The following is a 24,431-nucleotide window of genomic DNA, read 5'->3' on the forward strand; positions in this document are numbered from 1 at the left end:
GTACTGATGATGAAGCTGAAGCTCCAAGAATTTGATCACTTGATGTGAACAGCTGACTCACTGGGAAAGACCCTGACTCAAGGCAGATTCAAGGCAGAAGGAAAAAAGGGCAACAGAGGATGAGAGGCGGGACAGCATCACCAATGCAGTGAACATGAACTTGGGCAAACTCCGGGACCTGGTGAGGGACACGGAGGCCTGGTGTTCTGCAGTCCGTGGGGTCTCGAAGAGTCGGACACGACTAGGCGGCTGAACAAAAATCATATAAGGTAATAGTCATCTGTCTCAAACAAGGAATGTGGCAAATTATGACTACAAATTATTTTTTTTAATATTCTTATTTAATTGAATCACCAACTTAGCTTTATGTCCCTTTTAGTACTTTCCCCCCATTTTGCAGTTGTTTGACACTGAACCTCAGGGAAAAGAAGGGATTTAGCCAGACAATGAAAGAGCTTGAATTTAAAGAGACAAGAGGAAGATTTTCGACTGTAGGCACACTTCATAAAGGGAAATGAAGCTTAAGGGAAAGAGCAGGGTAGACGTGACCGCACAGGTGAAAGAGATGGACTTCAAGAAGGAAGCGCAGGTTTGAAAAGAATATCCAGACTATTCACCAGACAACAGCCACACCCTGGGCACACACAGCCTCGGGCAGGTAGGCGATCTGGTCCCCGCCCAGCAACAGCCCTCTGCGTCCTTAACTACCTGGGGTGGGAGCCGCCTCCGCCCAGGAGCCGGGCCCTGTGATTGGCCCGACTCCTGAGCTGGCTCCCCCGCCCCACCTTGGTCCCCGCAGGCCTCCGCAGATCTTAATCCTGAGAAGCACTGAACGCGCACCCCTGAGCCTCCGGAGCGGTAAGGCAGCCGGCTCTGAGCTCCCCGGGGGAAGGACCCAGGAGTGACACGCAGCTCCTGGGTAGAGGGGACTCCACAATCACAAATTCTGGTCCTTGAAGCTTCGAGATAGATTCAAAGAATCTATCTGGGGGGCTAACTGCTCTCGCAGAGCAGATCCAATTGCTGACCACACACTAGGTGAACCTGGGGTCTTGGGAAGAACCCTGCTCTAGTTATCAGACCGAAGTACTGAAACCAGGCCTGCTGTCAATCACTTTGTGACCTTGGTCACTTAACACCGTCTCTGGGCCTTGGTTTCCCAGTCTGTAAAGAGAGCCTTTGTAGACTATTCAGTGTTATGTGGCAGCCTAGATGGGAGGGGAATTTGGCTCCGGGAGAATGGATACATGTGTATGTAAGGTTGTTCACCTGAAACTATCACATAGTTAATTATCTATACCCCCAATACAAAATTAAATATTTAAAAACCTTCATTAAAAAAAAAAGAAATTATTTCTAACGGCCTTTCAGTTTCTGAGAGGCTCTAACAGGGAGTGGTTAGTCTGGGACCAGGTTTATAGAACTTCTCAGTTTCCCCTAGCAGCAGACCTGATTAAACACCCAGTGAATATTAGCAGAGGGTCTCAATTTTAGATTCACTGCATTGTAGAAAAATCAGATCATCAATAACAAGAAAAATCCCTCGTTTCTATGCACATTGCTCCTTCAGATGCATGATGTCATTGGATTGTCGCTAAATCCAGAGGGCAGCACTGGAATTATTCTGGTTTTGGAGGTACTGAGCATCAGAACTGAATTTGAGTTCCTCACATGTCCTTCTAAAGCCCTACTTTCCTCTCTGACCTCATGAGAATCCCATCTGGTGACTTGTAGAATAGGAAGACAATCACCGAATGGCTCAGTCAACCAGTTTTGCAAACCTCTTAGATGGGATTTCCAATTCTGCTAATTACTGTTATGTGATATTGGAAAAGTTACTTAGCTACATTATGCCTGGTTCCTCAACTGTGAGACAAGAATGATAATAGTAATTAAGAATATCTTTCTCATGCTTTTTTTGGAACTATTAAGTGAGATTATAATATAGGTAATACACTTGGCCTCGCTATTATTATTGTTGTTATTATTGACAAGGATGTTACAGTTGCCTAGTGGAAAACCCAGAGGAATAGTTTTATTTATTTTCCACCCCCAAGGACTTGAAGAGGTTTGGAGAATTATGTCTTCAGTTTGGAAGACTCCCCGTGGATCAAATGCGATGCCTGAGATGAAGGTGAAAATCATTGGAAGTAAACACGTTCGATACCTTGTGGAGAAGCCAAAAATGTAAGTTTACTCTTTGAAAAATACGTTTTGCTTGGGTGATAATGAAGTTTAGGCTTTCTTTAATCTAGAAATTTACATTTTTAAAATGCTCTCCATGGAAAATTAAGTCATTACAATGCAACCGTAAAAGTAAAATAGTGTTGACAACTTCTATGCACAGTGTTTTCCTGAATTTTTCATCTTACAAAGATGCTCTTTCCCCCTGCTCTTTAATTACTTGAGCTGATTTTCCAGATAGATGGGAAATATAAGCACTGAGTCATTTATAAATATTAATGGAGCATTGCTGCTTCTCCTTATCAGGTTTGTAATCTACCACATGTAGTAATTTTTTTTTGCGGGGGGGGAGGGAGGAAGGTTGTTAGTCAATTTGTTATGAATTAAAGGAGTAGGATTAGTAATGAATCATAAATTTTAAGAGTTTCACTTACTTTTGCTTGTATTCCAGACTCCTCTAAACAGGGGAACTAAGAGGGCTTTCTTCTTCCAAACTCATCACAGTCACATTTGAAGGGGGATACTCACATATCTCTAAAATTCACTCATTTTTTGACCAGTTCTTCCTTGTAGAGTTTTGATAGTTCACATAAGAAAAAGAAGATATTAGACCTGCCTTTCTTCTAGTAGACATTCCATAAATAGTAGTCAGTCAGTAAATGCCTTTCCCTCCTAAAATCATTTCCTTAGCTCTTTCTTCTCTTTCAGAAACCCACAGACCAAACAAATAGACAAACTAAAAGATCTAGCCTCACTGAACATAGGTTCAGAAAGTAGTGGACACCAAACCTGGCTATCATCAAAGTCACCTGGAGAATCCTTAAAAATAAAGATGTGGGGTTCAAGACCTATTAAGTCAGAATCCCTGAAGATGAGACCATTAGGACTTCTGTTATGGAGTATGGGCTTTAGAGGGGAAATGGGCTTTACCTCCCTACCCTCAGTACTAAAGAGATTGTAAAGTGAGTGCCCCAAGAGATTCCAAAGTCAGTACTGTAGTCAGCTAGTAATGTCTGCCATGGCACTTGAAGTGAGCTTTGCAGCTCATGTATTTGGAGTCATGTATTTGGAATCCTCACAGACTTGAGAGATGTGAATTTGAATCCTGGTTCAGCGCCTTCCTAGCCTTTTGACATTGAAAAAGTGATTAACATCTCTAGCCTCAGATTCTACAGCTATCAAGTGAAGATAAAGCCCATCTACCTAGTAGGGTTGTTATGAGGAAAAAAAAAAATGAGAAAAGTATGCAAAACATCTTTCCAGTGCCTAGAAGTATATACAGTGTTTGTGTTAGTTGCTCAGTCATATCCAACTATTTGTGACCCCATGGACTGTAGCCCATCAGGCGTCTCTGTCCATGGAATTCTCCAGGCAAGAATACCAGAGTGGATCACCATTCCCTTCTCCAGAGGAGCTTTCCAACCCAGGGATAGAACCCAGGTCTCCTGAATCACAGGCAGATCCTTTACTGTTTGAGCTACAGGGAAGCATATTAATAAGCATATTCCATATGCTTAATAAATGGATCTGCTATTATTATTGAAGCAAATCTTTCCATAGATATGACATTAAGTAAAAAGTCAAATATCTTTCTATGAAACACTTGCCATCCCTTTTATATTCTATGCCAGGTTATCTCTGTTTTGTAGATAAAGAAACTGAGACACTGTAATGAGTAAGTGATTATTTCGAGATCTTGACAAATTCCACTCATTATCCAGAAAAGCAAATAAGATCCTTAAGAATGCTGTGCTCAATTCTCCTCCTACCTGGAAGACATTGCTAATCTACTAATTCCATTCCTCTTTGAGGTTGTTTGTTTAACCCCATCATCCCCACAACTCCTTCCTTTTTCCAATGGATTCAGAGTCTAATATGTTCCTAACAGGGAGGGGGAGGGTGGCGGGGATAGAGGAAGGGTCTTTTCCTTTTAAATTAGAGAAAAATTCCACCTACTTATAAGAAGGTGCCTTTATTTCTCTTTATTCTTTAAATTTTAGATTCTGGAAATAAGAGTACACCACATCAGTTACATTAATTGGGAAATAAAAGACAATTCTGTTTCTTCTGTGACAGACAATAAGCTAATTGTTATTTTTTAATATTAAGATAAGTTTGAAAAAAAAAGTGATAAGTTTGGTTGTTTCTATGGACTTGATGTTACTGTTGCTGGAATGACATAGGACAGTTAACAAGCTTTCCTAAAATATTCTTGTATGGTTCAAAAGTAAATAACTCTCAAGAGGCTTCTCGTTGCTGAGGTAAGGACAGACCCACCACAAGCATGCTTTGCATGTTCCAGAGTCTGTCTCTAAAACACATTTAACTCATGCTACATCTACACCCTTCAGCCAGGATCTCAAGGTGGTGTTTTTTTTGCATTAAATCAACTGACCCTATTAGTTAAAAAAAAAATCCACGTAGAAAAATAAATAAAAGCCAAAAGAGAAAGAAGTCTCTAAAAGAAAAGTCTGGATTAAAAAGAAAAATTACAAATTAATATTGAATGGAAAAACAGAAATCTTCTTGTGTAACAACATTTATTTATTTACTTGAATCAATTTTATTGAAGTATAGTTGCTTACAAGTGTGTAACCACATTTAGATGAGATGTCTTACAGGTTGTGTAGAAAGATGGACAGCGTGTCAGACATAACTGTGATCTTCAAAGTACAAATCAAAATCAGTCTGTTAGTTTTCTAGGACTGTTGTATGACCATACCAAAACTGGGTGGCTTAGACCAACAGAAATGTATTGCCTCTCAGTTCTGGAGACTAGACAGCTGAAGCCAAGGTGTCTGCAGAGCCTTGCTCATTCTGAGGTGCCCAGGAAGAATCCTTCTGTTCCAAGTCTCTCTCCTTATTGGAGAAATAATATGTGTCTGTGTATAGGTTTCCTCCTTTCATAAGGACACCAGTCAATTGGCTGACAACTCTACTATTCTAGTATGGTCTCATCTAAACTAATTACTTCTGCAGTTACCCTATTTCCAAATAAGATCACATTCTTTGGGAGAAAATAATAGCAAACAAAGCAACAGACAAAGGATTAATCTCAAAAATATACAAGCAACTCCTGCAGCTCAATTCCAGAAAAATAAATGACCCAATCAAAAAATGGGCCAAAGAACTAAACAGACATTTCTCCAAAGAAGACATACAGATGGCTAACAAACACATGAAAAGATGCTCAACATCACTCATTATCAGAGAAATGCAAATCAAAACCACAATGAGGTACCATTACACACCAGTCAGGATGGCTGCTATCCAAAAGTTTACAAGCAATAAATGCTGGAGAGGGTGTGGAGAAAAGGGAACCCTCTTACACTGTTGGTGGGAATGCAAACTAGTACAGCCGCTATGGAGAACAGTGTGGAGATTTCTTAAAAAACTGGAAATAGAACTGCCATATGACCCAGCAATCCCACTTCTGGGCATACACACTGAGGAAACCAGATCTGAAAGAGACACGTGCACCCCAATGTTCATCGCAGCACTGTTTATAATAGCCAGGACATGGAAGCAACCTAGATGCCCGTCAGCAGACGAATGGATAAGGAAGCTGTGGTACATACACACAATGGAATATTACTCAGCCATTAAAAAGAATTCATTTGAATCAGTTCTAATGAGATGGATGAAACTGGAGCCCCTTATACAGAGTGAAGTAAGCCAGAAAGATAAAGAACATTATAGCATACTAATGCATATATATGGAATTTAGAAAGATGGTAACGATAACCCTATATGCAAAACAGAAAAAGAGACACAGATGTACAGAACAGACTTTTGGAATCTGTGGGAGAAGGTGAGGGTGGGATGTTCTGAGAGAATAGCATTGAAACAAGTATACTATCAAGGGGGAAACAGATCACCAGCCCAGGTTGCATGCATGAGACAAGTGCTCAGGGCTGGTGCACTGGGAAGACCTAGAGGGATCGGGTAGAGAGGGAGGTGGGAGGGGGGATCGGGATGGGGAACACATGTAAATCCATGGCTGATTCATGTCAATGTATGGCAAAAACCTCTACAATATTGTAAAGTAATTAGCCTCCAACTAATAAAAATAAATGAAAAACAAAACAAAAAAAAGACAAATAAGATCACATTCTAAGATACAGGGCAATAGGACTTAAAAATATGAATTGGGGTAAGGGGATAAAACTTAAACCATAATAAACAGTCTCCCATTTTACAGATGAGGTGAGACAACTGAGGTCTCAGTGAACTTAAAAGTGAGGCCACTTATTAAGAACCAAGTCTGGAATTTACTTCTCTCATTTTTCAGTTTAGCCTATACAGTGATTAACAGGAGATGAATAGAAAATGATCAATGCCTACTTAGAATACATATTTTTCATCAAGGTTTAAGTGTCCCTCAGTTTGTGGCATCATTATTTTCCTCATAGACCCCTACACCAGCCTTCCAGTCCTGATCCCTGCCTCTCATCTCATTCTCTGATTCATTCTCTGGATCCATGCTCTTCAAAGTGTAGTCTATGGACTATCAGCATCAACCCCACCTGAGAGCTTGCTAGAAATGCAGATGCTCAGGCCCCTTTCCAGACATATTGACTCAGAATCTGCATTGTTGTAAATTCCCAGGTGAGGCCTATGCAACATTACAGATTGAGAAGACCAGTTCTCAAGTATGGCTAGCAACCACATAGAGTCCCTTGGATTGAAAGGAGATCAAACCAACCAATCCTAAAGGAAATCAATCCTGAATATTCAGCAGAAGGACTGATGCTGAAGCTGAAGCATCAAAACTTTAGCCACCTGATGCGAAAGCCAACTCATTGGAAAAGATCCTGATGCTACAAAAGACTAGGGCAGGAGGAGAAGGGCGTGACAGAGGATGAGATCGTTGGATAACATCACCGACTCAATGGACATGAGTTTGAGCAAATTCCGGGAGATCGTGAAGAACAGGGAAGTCTGGCATGCTGTAGTTCATGGAGTTGCAAAGAGTTGGACATGATTTAGCAACTGAACAGCAATCTTTTTAAAATGCAAATCTAATCAGGTGCCACCACTACCAGCCCTGGATTTGCCTGCCTCCCTCTCCCGTTGACCCCCATAGCATCCTTAGAGATTGTCGTGCTCAATGACAATTTTCTATGTATTTCTGTGTCCCCCATTTAACTGTAAATTCTGTGTGCACAACCTTACCCTCAGTACTGAGTGAGGGTCTTGTTTTGTACTTATTGAAGGACTAATAAATGAGTTAGAATACAATGGTGGTTTAGTTGCTAAGTCATGTCTGACTCTTGCGACCCCATGTACTGTAGCCTGCCAGGCTCCTCTGTCCATGGGATTCTCCAGGCAAGAATACTGGAGTGGGTTGCCATTTCCTACTACAGGGTATCTTCCCAACCCAGGGATCTAACCCCAGTCTCTTGTAGCTCCTGCAATGCAGGAGGATTCTTTACCACTAGCACCAACTGGGGAGCTCAGAAAGACAATACTAAGTGCTTTAAATCCATGTCTAAAGGCTCATATTGCTAAAATAGCATGAAGTTATTACCAAGGAACCCTGATGATTAATGGCATAGCTGATCCAGGAGAAAATATGCCAGATAATAGGAGACAAATATTCTCATTTTCTTAAAAGAGATAAACGTCGGTAGTGAAATCATGCAACTTGAAGCTTATAGACAATCCCTGGCAAAATCACAGGCCAAAGAATTAAATATATTAGATGTGAGTACAAAATACAAAGGCCTTCACCACTGAGGGTTAGTCCATTTTGACCAAGAACAGAGCATGCCAAACTGGCCCCATTCTCTTTATTGATGAAGTTACTGTGGTGCAAATGAAGGGAGTCATAAAGCATGGTCTTTGTTGACTTCAGTGAGTTATTAGGAACATTTTTCTTACAAAGTTTTGAAATAGGTAGAGACTTCTAGACTGAATAGTATTAAGATAGATGACTGACCAACCTGGTAGTGATTGAACAATGGATTTAAACACAGCATGCTGGAGGTGGAGAGGTTGGGAGGATTTGTGTGTGACTCAGTTCTTAGTCAACATTTTTTAATCCTCACCTAAAGGAAGACAGACAAATCACTTCAGTAAACAGGTGAATAGTAGAATGCTTGGAAAATATGGCAGGAAAATGAGCTAAAGCCAACAAGATGAAATCTACAGAAATATATGCAAAGTCTCTTTAGATAAGGGCACATGTAAGTGATTATATAGAATAAATGCTTGGTATTTACTTGCTATGATGTAATAGAATATATACTGGTCTCTGGGACTTCCCTGGTGGTCCAGTGATCAGGACTCCATGCCTTCAATGCCAAGGGCCTGGGTCAATCTGTGGTTGGGGAACTAAGATGCTGCAAGCCTTGGGGCATGACCAAAAATAATAATGATAATTTTCTTAGAGAATACATACAGGTCTCTGATCCCACCCAATTTCTGGCATGGAAGCTCCTAAAACTCTCTCAATTTTCTAAGAGATAAGAGCACTAGGAGTATCACTTGTTTTACTATGTGGTCTTTGATTCTGGTTCCTGACACAAAACTTGTAAAGTCCTCAGAATTTCCTGAGTGATGAGGTGTCTTTTGTTCTAATGAGGATATGCTTGGTGGGCTCCTGGATGGCTTCAGGATGGAGGTTGTGACGAGAAAGACCACACATTGACTAAAAGCTTGGAAACTTTCAGCCCAAACTTGCTCCCTATCCTCCCAGAGGGAAGAGCAGCTGGATGCTGAGTGAAAGATTTATCCTAACTACATGTTGAAACTTCCTAAAAATCCCAAAAGAATGGGGTTCAGAGAGCTTTTGGGCTGCTAAACACACCTATGTGCTGGGAGGGTGTTACGTCTGCAGAAGCCATGGTCATTCCATTCTCTTCCCCACATACTTTGCTCTCTGCATCTCTTCCATCTGGCTATCACTTAGTTGTATTCTTTAACAGTAAACTAGTAACTCCAGCCACATAATTAAAAGATGCTTACTCCTTGCAAGAAAAGCTGTAACAAACCTAGACAGTGTATTAAAAAGCAGAGACATCACTTTGCCAACAGAGGTCCATATAGTCATACCTGTGGTTTATCCAGTAGTCACATGTGAATGTGAGAATTGGATCATAAAGAAGACTGAGAGCTGAAGAATTGATAGTTTCAAATTGTGGTACTGGAGAAGACTCTTGAGAATCCCTTAGATAGCTAGGAGATCAAACCAATCAGTCCTAAAGGAAATCAATCCCAAATATTCATTTGGAGGAACTGATGCTGAAGCTGAAGCTCCAGTACTTTGGCCACCTGATGCGAAGAGCAAACTCACTGAAAAAAACAAACAAACAAACAAACAAACAAAAAAAAACCCGATGCTGGGAAAGATTGAGAACAGGAAGAGAAGGGGGCAACAGAGGATGGCATCACTGACTCAATGGACATGAGTTTGAGCAAACTATCCAGGAAATAGTGAAAGACAGGGAAGCCTGGCTGTTGCAGTCCATGAAATCACAAAGAGTTGGACACACCTTAGAAGCTAAACAACAACAGCATCATCTAATGAGTAAATGGTTTGCCTAAGTTCTGTGAGACTCTCTTGTAAGTTAATCAAGCCTGAGGAGGAAATTGTGGGAACTCTGATTTATAGCTAGCCTGTCAGAGATCCAGGAAACAGCCTGGACTTGTGCCTGACACCTGAAGGAAGTAGATCAGTCTTGTGGGACTGAGACCTTAACCTGTGGGGTCTTTGCCAACTCCAGGTAGATAGTGTCAGAGTGGAATTGGAATGTAGGACACTCAACTGATGTCAAAGAATTGCTTGGTTTGGGGAAAACCCACATATATTTGATGACCAGAAGTAGAGTGGAAGATAAAATGGAAGGTTCCCCCAGTACACTTGTGTTTAATAAGCTCAGCATGAACCAAAGGTGTCCAGATAGAGGAATGTGGGGGGGGGGGGGGGGGTTGGGCATCATACTCAGAATTAGACCTGCCACCAGGGAGTACTGTGCTTCATCCTGGCATACTAAAGGTGCAGGCACTAAAAGGGTGGCATTGTGGAGGCTCCAGGGTGTGAGGTTTGGCCTAGGGAAACATTTATAGAACCTGGGAATTGAGTTGTTAAATGAAAGAGGAATTGGGTTCCTTTCAAGAAACTCCTGTGAGTAGAGATGCTTTCCATGAATACAGTTGGCGTCTATAGTTCCTTCCAGTGCCAAGAATCAGTGACCCAGAGTATTTTATTCCACAGTTACTGCTGTTGCTGTAAAATTAGAATTGTTGGTATAGAATCGTTAAGCACAGGGGAAGCTGACTCCTTTATGGGTGGTTTAGTCACGAAGTCATATTTGACTCTTGCGACCCCATGGACTGTAGCCTGCCAGGCTCCTCTGTCCATGGGGTTCTCCAGGCAAGAATACTAGAGTGGGTTGCCATTTCCTTCTCCATGGGATCTTCCTGACCCAGGAATTGAACCTGGGTCTCCTGCATTGCAAGCAGATTCTTTACTGACTGAGCTCTGAGGGAAGCAACAAATACTTGTAACTGTGTATCATGTATATTGATATTTAGAGTCAATAAATACAAAATTCTGATGTCTTTCCACATGACTCTCCTGGAGCCCATATTCTGTCATTTTTTAATCCCTCAAAGTCCTTCATATTAATAGAATATTTTGAGTTTCTTTTTTTTTTTAATTAGTTATTTATTTTTGGCTGCTCTTTGCTGCTGTGCATGGGCTTTCTAGTGGATGTGAGCAGGAGCTATTCCCTAGCTGTGGTGCATGGCTTTCTCATTGTGGCGACTTCTTTTATTGAAGAGCACATGCTCTAGGGTGTGCGGGCTTCAGTAGTTGTGGCACATGGGTTTAGTTGCCCCAGGGCATATGGAGTCTTCCAGGACCAGGGATCTAACCTGTGACCCCTAAATTGGCAGAAAGATTCCTAACCACTGGATCACCAGGGAAGGCCAATATTTTTGAGTTTCTCGAAATTTTTTCAAGTGTTAATAGTTTTAGAAATTAATGCATGTATGGAATCAGCATCTTTTCAGTTAACAAATATTAATTGAGTACCTGCTGAGTGCCAAGCCTTGGGGACCCAGCAGAGTACCTAAAGAAGAAGAAGACAAAAAAAAAAAAAAAAGAAGAAGAAGAAGAAGACACACAACAAATATATAACAGTAAGTGTTCAAGTGAAGATAGTGCAATGAGGAAAAATACAGTAGGCCCAGAGGGCATATGAAGTCACACGGGGTGCTCTCAGAAGGCCTCTCTAAGCAAGTGACACTTAACTGAGACTATCTTAAGATGAGTCGGAATTATCCAATGAGATTTATCCATGGTTAGCTAGCAGTGAGCTGGCTAAGACTAGCACAGCTTTGTCCCAGGCTTTCCACATTTCAATCTTCCATAAAACTCACAGTTTCTTCCTCCTTCTCCTGCCATAGAAGAAGAGGTTGCAGCTTCCCATGGGCCCCAGGTTCTCCAAATATTTCGCTTTCCCAAGAACTGCTACAAATAGCATGTAAGATGAGCACCTGGAGCCCAAGTATATCTTTTGTGGTACACAGCTGCCTTTTGCCTGCCTCATAAAAAAGTACCACATCACTTTCTAGGAACACAGCTCTCAGAGATCAGGGCAATCATATAGCTGCTGATTTTTCACCCATGAGATCCAGTCTGTACCCAGCAACACCACAGGTGTTCATCATGATATGCTAGCCTCCACAGTTCTACACAGAGAGTGAACTATGCAAATAGCTGAATAAATCATTCTGGGCAGCAGCGACAGGCAATAGAAAGCCTTTTGGCATGCGTAAGGAGGAGCAAGGAAGTCAGTGTGGGTGGAGTTAGTGAACAAGGGGAGGCAATGAGGTCAGGAAGGCCTGCAGGACTCAGATCATGGGCCATGTGGTCCGTGTTAGAAACTTTGGATTTGTTCTATGTACAATGGGAAGGCATGGAAAATTGAGAGCAGTGGAGGACACAATCAAATTTACACTTTCTAAATAATGGTTCTGGCTGCTATGTGGAGGATAAACTAGAAGAGACAGGAATATTAGAATGAGAGAGACCACTTAGGGAGTCATTATGGTAATCCAGGCAGAAAATGGTAGCATCAGGCGAGTGTATTCTTGTCACAACAAAGATTTGAAGTGACGGACATTAAGGCCCTCAGCATATCACAGCTCTTGGGTCTTGGACAGACTGTGTTATGGCTCTCGTGTATCGAACAGACCGTGTTATAGCTCTTAGATCAGTGTTACAGCTCCGTGCTACAGTTCTATTTTATTTAGAAAATAGCAGGAAAATCCATCCTCAAGGCGTGAGGGCATGCTGACCCAAAGACGCAAAGAGAATAGCTTGGGGGAGCCCGCAAGTCCAGGAGAGAGAGAGACCTGGCCCTTTGGCTCCTCTTTTTGCTTTTTCCTGCCCCCTGGGCCTGCTCTATGTAAATTGGGCTCAGCCAGGAGTACTGTTTGTTCCACCTGAGGTCCTCACTCTGGTCCTCAGACCTTCCTTTGTTCTATTTTCGCGGGCTCTTCCCTTCCTTGTCTTTTAGCCAGCGCCATTTTGGACTCCTGTTTCCTATTCTAACTACCTAACAGTAGCAATAATCAATTATATTCCCTATATAAAACCTGGGTAAAATTTGTGATTTAAAAATTCACATACTTACTCATCCTTTTTTAAAAAAGTAATAACTAATTGTAATATCTTATCTTTGTTTAGTGCATTTCATTCTATATAATCTACATATTACCTTACTCTCCATGAATTCAGTTTCTCCTTAAAACAGAACAATATCAGACAACAAACTATTGTCTTTATTTTCACAAGTTCAAAGAAATAAAATAATATGCTAAAATCATACTTCTCCTATGACCTTTCCACTGTTTTTTAAATTAATCTCCTACAATAGGTTTTAAGTTATTATCATTATTCTAGCACTGTGAGAAGTATAAAGAAGCATGAGATATTGTTTTGGACATATGCCTCCAGCCCAAAACATAGGCATAAATCTTTAAATAAGAGTATATGGCTTTGTGTGAGTGAATGTCATATCAATGTTATAAAAAATAGGTGGCCATTGATCTTAAATCTTGAGACTGTGCAGTAAAGGTTGTTACTTTACCATTTGAAATTCTTCATTTCCAAAAATATGATAAGTAGTAAAAGGCAAAAACAAAATACTATTTAAAATGTATATGACAGGAAAAAATTATTCGTCTTATGTGTAAAGAGCTCTTACAAATCAATAGGAAAAATATGAGCTGCCCAGCTTAAAAAATTGGCAAAAGGTCTAGACAGGCAAGTCACGAAAGAAGAAAAAAAAAGAACATTAGATATGGTTGAGGGACTGGAGTGGGGAATTAATCTGAGTGGTAATAAAAGAAATTTAAACAGCAATGAAATATTTTCTACCAAACAAACTGAGAATATTTTTATAACAGAAATATCCAGGGTTGACAAGGGTTTAGGAAAAAGAGTACTCATATGCTATTGGTTTTCAAGTATACTTATCAAAAACTTTAAAAGTGTATTATTTTGGCATAAAAATCTTCTAAGAATCAATTCTGTGGAAACAATTATTGGTGGATGTAATGGTTTCATTTCAAAAGTTTACACAAGAATATACTAGTTTGGGTCCAGTAGGAAACAGATTATATAAACTCAGATAATTCAAGGAGGATTTGGTTGTAAGAGTAAGAGAGTTGCAAGACACAGTACAGGAATCATGGGCTAGCAGCTGCAGGGTTGTTACCACCCTGGGTCTGCAGAGATGGGAAGCAAGTGTGCTCAGTTATGTCAGACTTTTTCAGCCCCATGGACTGTAGCCCACCAGGCTCCTCTGTCCATGGTATTTTCCAGGCAAGAATACTGGGGTAGGCTGCCATTTCCTCCTCAGGGGATCTTCCTGACCCAAGGATGGAACCTCCATCTCCTGCATTGGCAGGCAGATTCTTTGCCACTGAGCCACCAGGAAGCCAAGATGGAAAGAGGGGAACGTTGATGAGGAGGGAACAACATTCTTGAGCTAGAGAAACATAGTGACCTTCAGGCGAGAGACACAAGTAGTTTGAAGCACTCTTTACAGGGAGAACCATCCCTTCCAGGAGAGCCAGGGCCAGACCGGCCAGAATCAGAGGACAGAGAGCTGACCAGCTAGTCAGTCCATAGCGGTCGGCTTCCCGGAGTGCCAGAGGAGGCAAGGAAGCAGGAGCAGGGGAAAACACCCAGCAGAGAAGCAATATTTAAACTGGTAAAAACCTGGGAACAGTAAACATTCTCAAATAATATAGGACGAGTTAAATAAACTCGTGTATATCCATACAATGAAAAACTAGATACTTTAAATGTTCTTGTGGAGATATAAACATTGATGGATAAGGTATCCATATGATATTATCAACTGGAGCAGATTTTAAAAGATCACAAAATTGTATAACCACAGTTTGGTTTACGAGTAAAACAAAACTTAAGCTCTGTGTGTGTGTGTGTGTATATATGTATGTATATACATATATATATATATATATCTTACCACATATAGTGTAACCACTTATAATTTTGAGAAAGCACAGATTTATGTTAATGTAGTAGTTCTTTTTGAACTTTATTTTCCAGAGCAGTTTAAAGTTCATGGCAAAATTGAAGGGAAGATGCAGAGATATCCCATATACCTTCTGCCCTCACACACATGTAGTTTTCCCCTTACCAGAATGACGCATTTGTTATAATTCATGAACCTACACTATCACATCTTAATCACAAAAATTCCATGGCTTACCTTAAAGTTCATTTTTGTTGTGTATTCTATGGGTTTGCACAAATGTAATATGACATGTGTTCATCGTTATAGTATCATACAGAGTACTATTGCCCTAAAAATCTGGTGTTCTGCCTGTTCATCTTCCCCTCCTTTCCTAAAGTGCAGTTTTCAAATACATGATCTTTTTACATACCTCTGATTTAGTTCAACATAATTAAACAAAATCACATATTAATCATTATTGCTCCTCGTTCCCATAGACCCTGTGGACGTCTCCAGAAGGTATTTGCAGAGAGAGGAGAATGGTTTGTGCTACATCCTCTAAGTGTGGATAGAAGCCCTGCCTCAGAACTGTGCCTTAAAGCACGGAGATAACTGATATAGAGGCCAGGTGGTTTCACAGTCATCTTGTTTAGAAATGTAAGAATACAAGTGCAAAGGACTTTAAATTTCAAGCCTATAGACAGCATGTTAAAAAGCAAAGACATCACTTTGCCAACAAAGATCTGTATAATCAAAGCTATGGTTTTTCCAGTAGTTATGGATGGATAAAAGAACAGGACCATAGAGAAGACTGAGCACTGAAGAACTGATGCCTTCAAATTGTGGTGAAGACGCTTGAGAGTCCCTTGGATAGCAAGGCGATCAAACCAGTCAATCCTAAAGGAAATCAACCCTGAATGTTCATTGGAAGGACTAATACTGAAGCTCCAACATTTTGGCCACCTGTTGCAAAGAACCAACTCATTGGAAAAGACCCTGATTCTGGAAAAGATTGAAGACAAAAGGAGAAGAGGGTGGCAGAGGATGAGATGGTTAGATAGCATCTCCAACTCAGTGGACATGAATCTGAGAAACTCTGGGAGATAGTGAAGGACAGGGAAGCCTGGCATGCTGCAGTCCACTGGGTCACAGTCAGGTATGACTTAGCAACTGAACAACAACAAACAGTTGAAAATGTCAACACAAAGATTTAAAAACAACACAGTTTGCACAGCTCCTAGGGATAAGTCACCTGAGGACATTTTGATACAACAATGTTGTAGGTGTTAGGTTGTTATTTTTTGTTTGTTTGTTTTGTTTTGTTTTTGTAAAATAAGGAAAATGATTCCAAAGAATTGTGCTTTATCAGAGATTTTAAATACAAATTAATCTGCTTTTTTTTTAAGGTAGGTGACTTCTATAACTTGTATTTATAATTATTAGTAAATAAACAAGGCAGCTGGAGAGATTACATTAACTCTCTCTTTTTATCCATTTAAGTAGTATTCCTTGGTTCCTGTGAACTATGAAATGTTGATCCTTTGAACTTTAGTTTTACCTATCAACAAAGAAAGTTTGGGGATCCAAAGGAAAGTTCATCCCTTCTGTACCTGGAATGAGAAAGGTGTTGATAAAGGAGACAGCACTTTGATTTAGGACTAAAACTTATCATTTGTCTTGGGCTGACTGGGAACTAGGCTCAGTGCTAAATATTCAATACATCTTATCTTAATAAGTATTATTTTCTTAGTCTCACAGATGAGAAACTGAAAATCAGAGATGTGAAGTAACTTACCAGAAGTCACACAAGTTATGTTTGGGGCTAGGTCTCAAAACCAGGTCTCTTAGATATATAGCTCACATCCTTAACCATTGCCTGAAATTATGTGTATATTTTGCACAACTATGGAAAAGACTTTCCTTTTTCATTTTCTATGCCATCGTTTATCAAACTTTAGTGTACATAAGAACATCAGTGATGTTTGATAAGAATATACATTTTCTTGTCCAGCTTTCAGAAATTATGATTTAATAAGTTCAGAGTGACCCAAGTTTCTGTCTTATTATCCAGCACCCTGCAGGTGGTCTGAAGTTCAATCACTGTCTTTTTCTCTAAGAACAAGCCCTTCTTTGAGCTTCTCTCATAGAAATAACTTCCTTTGTGGATTCATTTCCACTCCTCTTAAGCAGATTTGGTTTGACAGCCCTCTGTGATTATCTCTTTTACATACTCTATATTTTCAATTATCATTTTATATCATAATTTTCTGTTTAAATGTCTGCTTTCTCTACCTAACTATGAGATCTTTCAAGACAACACAGTCTAAAGACAGTGAGTGGTGTAGATTCTCACTGCAACCCAAAGAATGTAGTAATGTAGAGCTAAAAAACAAGTAAAATAGAAGAAAACCTCCATGGGATAAATATGTCTAATGCTGTAGAATTGTATTACGTGTAAAAAGAAGGTTTCAGAAGAGTAGATATATTGGGATATCATCTCTATGAGTTAATTTATCCAAAGAAAATGAAAACACTATTTGAAAAGATATGTGTATTCCAGTGTTCATAGTAGCATTGTTTACATTAACTGAGAAATGAAAGCAACTTAAGTGTCCATCAACAGATGAATGGATAAAGAAGATCTGGTATATAGGCAATGGAATATTACTTCGCTGTAGAAAAGAATGAAATTTTACCATTTGTGACAGCATGGATAGAACTGGGGGATATTACGCTTAGTGAAATAAGTCAGACAGAGAAAAACAAATACTGTATGTTTTCACTTATATGTGGAATCTAAAGAATAAAACAAATGAACAAATATAGCAAGACAGAAGGGACTCACAGGTACAGGGAAGAGACTAGTGGTTGCCAGAGGGCAGAAGGGTTGGAGGAGGAGCAAATAGGTAAAGGGCACTAAGAGGTACAAATTGATAGGTATAAAATGTGTATAAAATGTACAGCACAGGAAATATAGCCAACATTTTATAATAGTTTTAAATGGAGTAAGTTTTAGAATGATAATAAATTACTACAGTGGTAAACAGTCCGTCTGCCAATGCAGGAGATGCAAGAGACATTGGTTTGATCCCTGGGTCAGGAAGATGCCCTGGAAGAGGAAATGGCAACCACTCCAGTATTCTTGCCTGGAAAATTCCATGGACAGAGGAGCCTAGTGGCTACAGTCCATGGGGTGGCAAAGAGTCAGACACAACTGACCAACTGAGCATGCACAATGTCAGAAACTAAGATCACATTGTAAGTCAATTATACTTCAATTTAAAAAAGAAAATAAAAAGAGGTAAAAAAGTAAATCATACCAAAGAATAATTGGTGATTGAACTGGTTACTAATTTTGCAGCCAAAATGACCCCAATTTGGGACACTATTTTTATTCCGTAAAGCAGTATAGAGTAAATGCCATGAAAAATACAGTTCAGTTATTTTCACTGATGTCAGAATGTGGCTCAGTGCTATGATGAAAGAAATGGGATACTTTAGAAATAACTTTGGGAGTGATGAACCCCTTGTCCCTGGAAAGGTACAAATCAAAGCTGAAGGATGGCCACTTAGGTGTTCTGAAAGGGACTCGATGCTTAGGTTGGAAGATGGACTAGGTATTTTTATATGTGTTTTTTTTATTAACATTTTAAAAAAGAATCAACATCCTGTTGTTTAGCAGTAGCCAGTTTATTTATTATGGGTGTGAAATTAAGGAGAGATGTGAAGGAAGGAGTACACGCTTTGGAGGCATGCAGACCTGGGTCTGAGCTCTAGATCTCTACCTATTATCAGTTTATCAATGAGCAGTTTACTTAACTTCTCTGGTGATTTGTTTTCACATCTATACAATGATGATCATAACACATACCCTTCAGGATTATTAGTAAAACATGAAAAATGTATGTGAATTTATACACAATGGCTGACACATAGAAATGAGAATTTAGGGCATGTTAGCTAGCATAATTACATGATGAAGAAAGGATTTGGGCATAGGTCGGGAATTAATGTACTTTAAAAATCTTTCTGAAGACTAAACATCAATGATGATAATATATGGATGGCTCCATGGCGTTAAAGAGTAAAAACACCCTCACACTCCATTACAACAACATCTTCTAAGTTAGCACTAGCTTTACATTTCAACTTCCCATGGAGTTTAGTGAGATTTTCAGCTGCACTCCCCTCCCCAATAAAAATTTTTTATTTTGTTGTTGTCTTTTTAAAAGAGAAAAGTCTGGTTGTGATGATTATCTGTTATTACTTCCAAATAAGAACATGCTTTCATTTACTGAAATTAGGTCCCCATTCACTAGGTTGGCACACTCTGGGCTGTCTCCTCCAGAGGGCTGGAGGCCTGTTAGATGGTACTCAGTTGGAAACTGGCAGCACTGAGTCTCTGCCAAGGCTGGCAGACCTTTAACATGGCATCTGGTGACCTTTTTGCTGAGCCCCCTGGGTCCTCCATTTGCGATTTGATGTTCTCAGCAGGGGTGTAATCCAAATCAAATGTGAGATCTGGTGAGATGGAGTCGCAGGGGAGGTGGGGCCGGTGTAGGATCTGCACATTGCTTTGGGCAGAGGATGCTACTAGATGCCCTTCATGTTTCTTTCTAATCCTGAGAGTCTGAGCTCTAATAGAGGGTCGCACTAAACTCTAATCCTGAGACTCTGAGCTCTAATAAAAGACTGGTTTGCAGGAAGAGCCCAACGTGAAAGGGAACAATTGGACAATTTTCTCCTCATTTATTTATCATTCAGCCATAACTGTCATTCTCCCTAATTGCTGTAGTTCCCAGATGACACTAAACTCTTCACAGCGCCCCTGAGAGCAGCAGCTGAGGTTAGAAGTACATATGAGGAAGCTAGCTGTCTTGTTTCCAAGATAGTATTGATGGCTTTTTTTTTTTTCCTTTTTCTGAAATGGCAAATTTCTATTTTCAACAGTGCAGGTAGATAGCACACAAGCCTAGAAGAAAGAACCGTGGGTTTGTGAACAACATAACAACCAACGCGTGTTGACAAATTGTGCTAACAGCAGACACATGCCATTTCTCAGCTGGGGAGTCTTTTTCATGATAAATTTAAAGTGTTATACATGTTGTTGTTGTTTTTTTAAAGCAGCTTTTGCTTTAAACAGATTTAACAGATTATTTTTAATTTTACATACACTATGGCTGTTTTAACAGACAGGCAGTTACATTTCATATTTCTCAGGCAATTTTATCCTAAGACTGCCCACAAAAGGATTTTAAAGGTCATAAAAGTAAAAATGATTCAACCCTCCTTGCCTTCATCCAAGAGTTAACTGTTTGCCCTATTACCATTTTTACTTTTAAATCCTGCACTTCCTGCTTGGTGCCTCCTCTAATTTCTGTTTCTCATATATTCCCTAACTTCCACAGACTTTTTTTCCTGACTTTATTGGCACCTGGAACAATCAAGGTGCAACCAGGAAGATTTAGATTTAAATCCTGGCTGTACCTTTGCAAAGCCAGGTAGAATCAGACAATTATATAAACCCTCTGAACCTAAATTTTTCATCCTAAAATGAGAATAATATGAGCACCCCCCTATAGGGCTGATCTAAAGATTAAATAAATGAATTTTTGTAAATGGCTATAATGTGGCTGCCATATACTTACTCAGTAATACTATTATTTTTGAAACCCCTGCAAAGTATAATTACTTATTTTTCTTAAGAACTTCAAATAGCACTGATTCTTTGTAACATTCTATTGACATTTATTTATATACCAATTAGGTATATTTCTCGTGGTCTTCCCTTGTGGCTCAGCAGGTAAAGAATCCGCCTGCAGTGCGGCAGACCTGGATTCGACCTCTGGGTTGGGAAGATCCCCTGGAGAAGAGAAAGACTACCCACTCCAGGATTCTAGCCTAGAGAATTCCATGGGGTCGCAAAGAGTCAGGCACAACTGAGCGACTTTCACTTCACTTCACTTAGGTATATTTCACATTATTTATGTAAATCTTATGCCAATTTCCCTGAACACTTTGTAGAAATATACCTGTCTAATACATAAAGTACACATCATAAGTATACCACTCACTCACTGAATTTTCACAAACATGATATACCCTTGCAACAGACATCCAGATCAAGAAACAAATTGGGGGAGGGGGGTTCAGGATGGGGAACACATGTAAATCCATGGCTGATTCATGTCAATGGATGGCAAAAACCACTACAATATTGTAAAGTAATTAGCCTCCAACTAATAAAAATAAATGAAAAAAAAAAAAAAAGAAACAAATTGGTACCACATTCCTAGAAACACCCCTGATGTTCCCTTCTGGACTTTATACCTCCCCGCAAAGGTAACCATTATCCTGACTTCTAGAAACACGTTTATATCAGTTGTCAACTTTATTATTCCTGTATTTTTGGATAGCCAAATGAAATTAAATTTCTTAAGATCAGGGACTGTACTGTATATTATATGTCTTCTCTCATTGAAGAACTATATATTAAATGTACACTCCCCCAACATTCCCATTTTACTCTATTGTCATCCAGCTACACCTATCTGACAAATCTCCAGCCCTGGAGGAAGAAGCTCACTGTCTGCCTCCCTTGCATCTCCACAAGAACTGCAGAGCACGCATCCTCTCCAACGGCGCTACAAAATCCATGGTCTCCAGCCTTCAAGTGACCACTCGGCTGTGTCTAGCTGACCTTCCTTCTTTGTCTGATCAGCTATCTTTAGAGCAGCTATTGCAAGCCATATGCCCTTAAATCCAGACCTCCTACCCCTCCTACATTTCCTTTCTTGAGACCCAACAGGTAGTTATACCTTATATGTCAAAGAGAAAATTTAAGCTGTCAGCAATTTGGTCAGTCTCCTGTCACCAAATGTTAAAATTTGCTTATATCCTCACCCATCTTCCTGCTACCTGACCCTGAGATTTCATTTCTATCTCTGTCTTCTCAGTGACATTCCATCTCATTTTGTCGGGGTTCATCTTAAATCATCAGTGATATCCTCTCCTTTTCTTTGGTCAGTTGGCTCTTCGTTTAAATGTGTTTAAGTCCCTACTCTCTTTAGTTTCTTTTATTTAATTTTATTTATTATTGAAGTATAGTTGGTTTATAATGTGCCAATCTCTGCTGTCTAGAGAAATGATTCAGCTATATAATATAGACATGTTTTTTTTCCATTCTTTTCTGTTCTTTTCCATAATGGTTTATCACAGGATGTTAAATACAGTTCTCTGTGCTATATTGTAGGATCTTGTTGCTTATTCTTTCTATATATAATAGTTTACACCTGCTAATCCCAAACTCCAAGTCCTGTCCTCCTTTACTCCCCTCCCCACTAGTAGTCATGAGCCTGACCTCTATGTCTATTTCTGTTTTGTAGATAAGCTTATTTGTGCCATATTTTAGATTCCACATATAAGTGATATCATATGGTATTTGTTTTTCTCTGCCTGACTTACTTCACTTATGATCATTTCTACTTGCATCCATGTGTTGCAAATGGCATTACTTTACTCTTCCTTAAGTCTGAGTAGTATTCCATAATATATGTATGTATACAACATCTTTATCCATTCCTCTGTCAATGGACATCGAGTTTGTTTCCATGTTTTGGCTATTATGAATAGTGCTGCTATAAACGTAGGGGAGCATGTATATTTTTAAATTACAGTTCTCTCCAGGTACCTGCCTGGGAGTAGAATTGCTCGGTCATATGGTAACTCTACTTTTAGTTTTTTAAGAAGCCTCCACAATGCTTTCCATAGTGACTGTACCAGTTTGCATCCCCACAAGCAATCTAAGAGGTTTCCCTTTTCTACACACCTTCTCTAGCATTTTTTATTTGAGATTTTTTTAATGATGACCATTCTCATGGGTGTGAGGTGGTATCTCATTGTAGTTTTGATTTGCATTTCTCTAATAAATAGCAATGTTGAGCATCTTTTCACGTGCCTATTGACTATCATATGTCTTCTTTGGAGGAATGTCTATTAAGGTCCTCTACCCATTTTTTGATTGGCTTATTTATTTTTTGTTGTTGTTGTCGAGTTGTATGAGCTATTTGTATATTTTGGAGATAAACATGACAATAACAAAGCCCTATCTGAAACCAACATTGTACTCCAATCACCCCATTTCTCTCCTCTCCTGAAGCCAAAATTCTTCACAGAGGTCTTTATACTTCCTACCCTTAGTTTCTGATCCCTCCTCTTTTGTCAACCCACTTCAGTCTAGCATCTACCTCCATTACCTCAGGCAATTCCTCATGTCAGGTTTCCTGATGATGTCCTTATGGCTTAATTCAATGAACCCTCTTTAGAACTCACCTTTCTCAACAGCATGTGAGATGCTGACTATGCCATCTCCCTGAAAACATTCTCTTCACTTTGTTGCTAAGACCACACTCTTCTAGCTTTTCTTCTACCTTACTCAGAATTTCTTCTAAGTCTCCTTTTAGGGCTCTTCCCTCTGTAAATGTAGGTGTTCCTCTCAGGTCTTTCCTAAGCCTTCTTTGCTTCTCATGCTGCCATGACTAAGAGAATTGATGTAAAAAATATACATATGTCAACCTTGGCCTTATTCAAATCAACAAGTGTTGCAGAAATTGTTTTATGCTCAGATTACATGACATGCTTTAAAATGGGTCCTTTCCACTGCATCAATAACAACAGCTAAAATTTATACAACCTTCTAGGCATAATGCATAGCTGTTTTAAATGTATTTTTCTTGATAATAAAATAATATTTCCTCATGTCAGAAATTTAGAATAATAGTTTTATTATATAGTATAATGTGGTATATAGTATAGTACATAATATAGTAATAATGTGGGCTTCCCAAATAGCTCAGTGGTAAAGAATCCACCTGCCAATGCAGAAGATGCTGGTTTGATCCCTGGGTCAAGAAAATCCCCTGGAGAAGGGAATGGCTACCTATTCCAGTATTCTTGCCTAGAGAACTCCATGGATAGAGGAGCCTGGTGGGCTACAGTCTGGGGTCACATAGAGTTGAAGATGACTGAATGACTAACAACAGTACACTACATGTAGTATAATGTAATATCCTGACTTCCGTTAGGAGGTACTTACTGTTTACTTCTGACATATTTCCTTCTATGTATATTTATACATGACACATGTATAAATACAAAGACACATGTATTTATACATGAATTTATATAGTTGAGATAATTATATTTTTCATTTATTTGTATAACAAGACATTTTTTCATTAAAATTATTTGTGACTATTTTAATAGCACCATACATCATCTCATAGGAACATAGAATGAAACACTCAACACATCCATCTACTAATAAATAGTTAGAGTTTAAAATTTTTCTTTTTCCACATTTTTTACTTAATATAAATTTTTAAAAAATTGATTTACTAGGTCAAAAATTTTAGCTTCCTGACTCTTTAATATGTTTAGTCTAGTCACCCACTATAAGAATTTTATTTATTTATGTGACCATGAGCATTTGTATTCTTTTTTCCCAAAGAAGTTTTCTACATTTAAAACAATACCATGTAATTGTTTTGACTTATGTCTTTTAGTTATTAAACAAAGTTTAATAATTAGTATATTTTTGTTTTTATATAAATTTCTTTGAGTCATTCCTACAATTTTCCCCCCTCTATTTAATATTAAAATTAAATGGAGGACTACTGAGAGAAAAAGAAGTCTTACGGCGAGACAATTAAGGAGAGACACAGAGCAGAACTGGAGCTGGCAAAA

The 24,431-nt window shown here is 39.2% G+C and overlaps 1 protein-coding gene across 1 annotated transcript in view; it reads left to right on the plus strand.

Moving 5' to 3' along the window:
• The first annotated feature begins 2,080 nt into the window (after positions 1 to 2,080).
• C20H1orf87 (chromosome 20 C1orf87 homolog) overlaps positions 2,081 to 24,431 on the plus strand; it is an 82,785-nt gene continuing 60,434 nt past the window's right edge. The window contains exon 1 of the mRNA XM_043878735.1: positions 2,081 to 2,187. Coding sequence (XP_043734670.1) covers positions 2,081 to 2,187 — 107 coding nt within the window. The remainder of the gene's footprint in view (positions 2,188 to 24,431) is intronic.

Source organism: Cervus elaphus, chromosome 20 (assembly GCF_910594005.1).
Source record: "Cervus elaphus chromosome 20, mCerEla1.1, whole genome shotgun sequence".
In the NCBI taxonomy this organism is placed as follows: domain Eukaryota; kingdom Metazoa; phylum Chordata; class Mammalia; order Artiodactyla; family Cervidae; genus Cervus; species Cervus elaphus.